The sequence below is a fragment of the Pediculus humanus genome, genomic scaffold (assembly GCF_000006295.1).
Source record: "Pediculus humanus corporis 1103172108314 genomic scaffold, whole genome shotgun sequence".
Taxonomy (NCBI): Eukaryota; Metazoa; Arthropoda; class Insecta; order Psocodea; family Pediculidae; genus Pediculus; species Pediculus humanus.
The window spans coordinates 496,904-497,630 of NW_002987883.1; the positions used below are offsets into that span (position 1 = coordinate 496,904).

Here is a 727-nt window from a genome sequence, read left to right on the forward strand (position 1 = left end):
ATTCACATTCTCGTCGAGCTGCCTCAGGTCGACAGTAGAACAAGATTTTGTTTTTGGTTCTTACTTTGTCTTGTTCTCATTTTTTTTGCTCTTTTTAAGCCAACAGCACGTGGCGTTCTCAAACGGTCACCCATCCAAGTTTGCACCACGCCCGATGCTGCTTAACTTCGGTGATCGTACGGGAACCGGTGTGACCAGCACGCTATGGCCGTTGGCTTTTATTATTATTATTATTATTATTATTATTATTATTATTATTATTATTATTATTATTATTATTATTAATATTCGTTTTGTACATTTTAATAAATAAAAAAATATTATTTATGTATGTTTTTTTAAAAAAAAAATAAATAAGTAAATGATACAACGTTTAATTGTGCATTTTTTTTTTTTTTAATATTAATTTTATAAAAATATTCGCCGCGATGAAAATGTGCGTAGGTGTGTGTGTGTGCGTGCGTGGGTGTACGTACATATATATAAAAATAAATTAAAAATCGATAGTGTCCATTTTGTTTTTTTTAAAATACGAAATCGTGTTTTTATATAAAAAAAAAAAAGTTTGACGTCATTAATCATCCGTAATCATTGCCACGTGTAATTTTTTTTTATTTATTATTTTTTAGTAAAAAAGAAAATTTTTTATTAATTATAATTATAATATTTATTATTATGTATATAATAAAAATAAAAGTTATTAATTATTAAATGTTTATTGTAAATT

The 727-nt window shown here is 25.4% G+C and overlaps 1 protein-coding gene across 1 annotated transcript in view; it reads left to right on the forward strand.

Moving 5' to 3' along the window:
• Phum_PHUM595410 (sugar transporter, putative) overlaps window positions 1-727 on the forward strand; it is a gene marked incomplete at both ends in the record, with an annotated part of 2,121 nt that overhangs the window by 1,088 nt on the left and 306 nt on the right. The window contains one exon of the mRNA XM_002432557.1: window positions 107-170. Within this exon, the coding sequence (XP_002432602.1) occupies window positions 107-170 (64 nt within the window). The remainder of the gene's footprint in view (window positions 1-106; window positions 171-727) is intronic.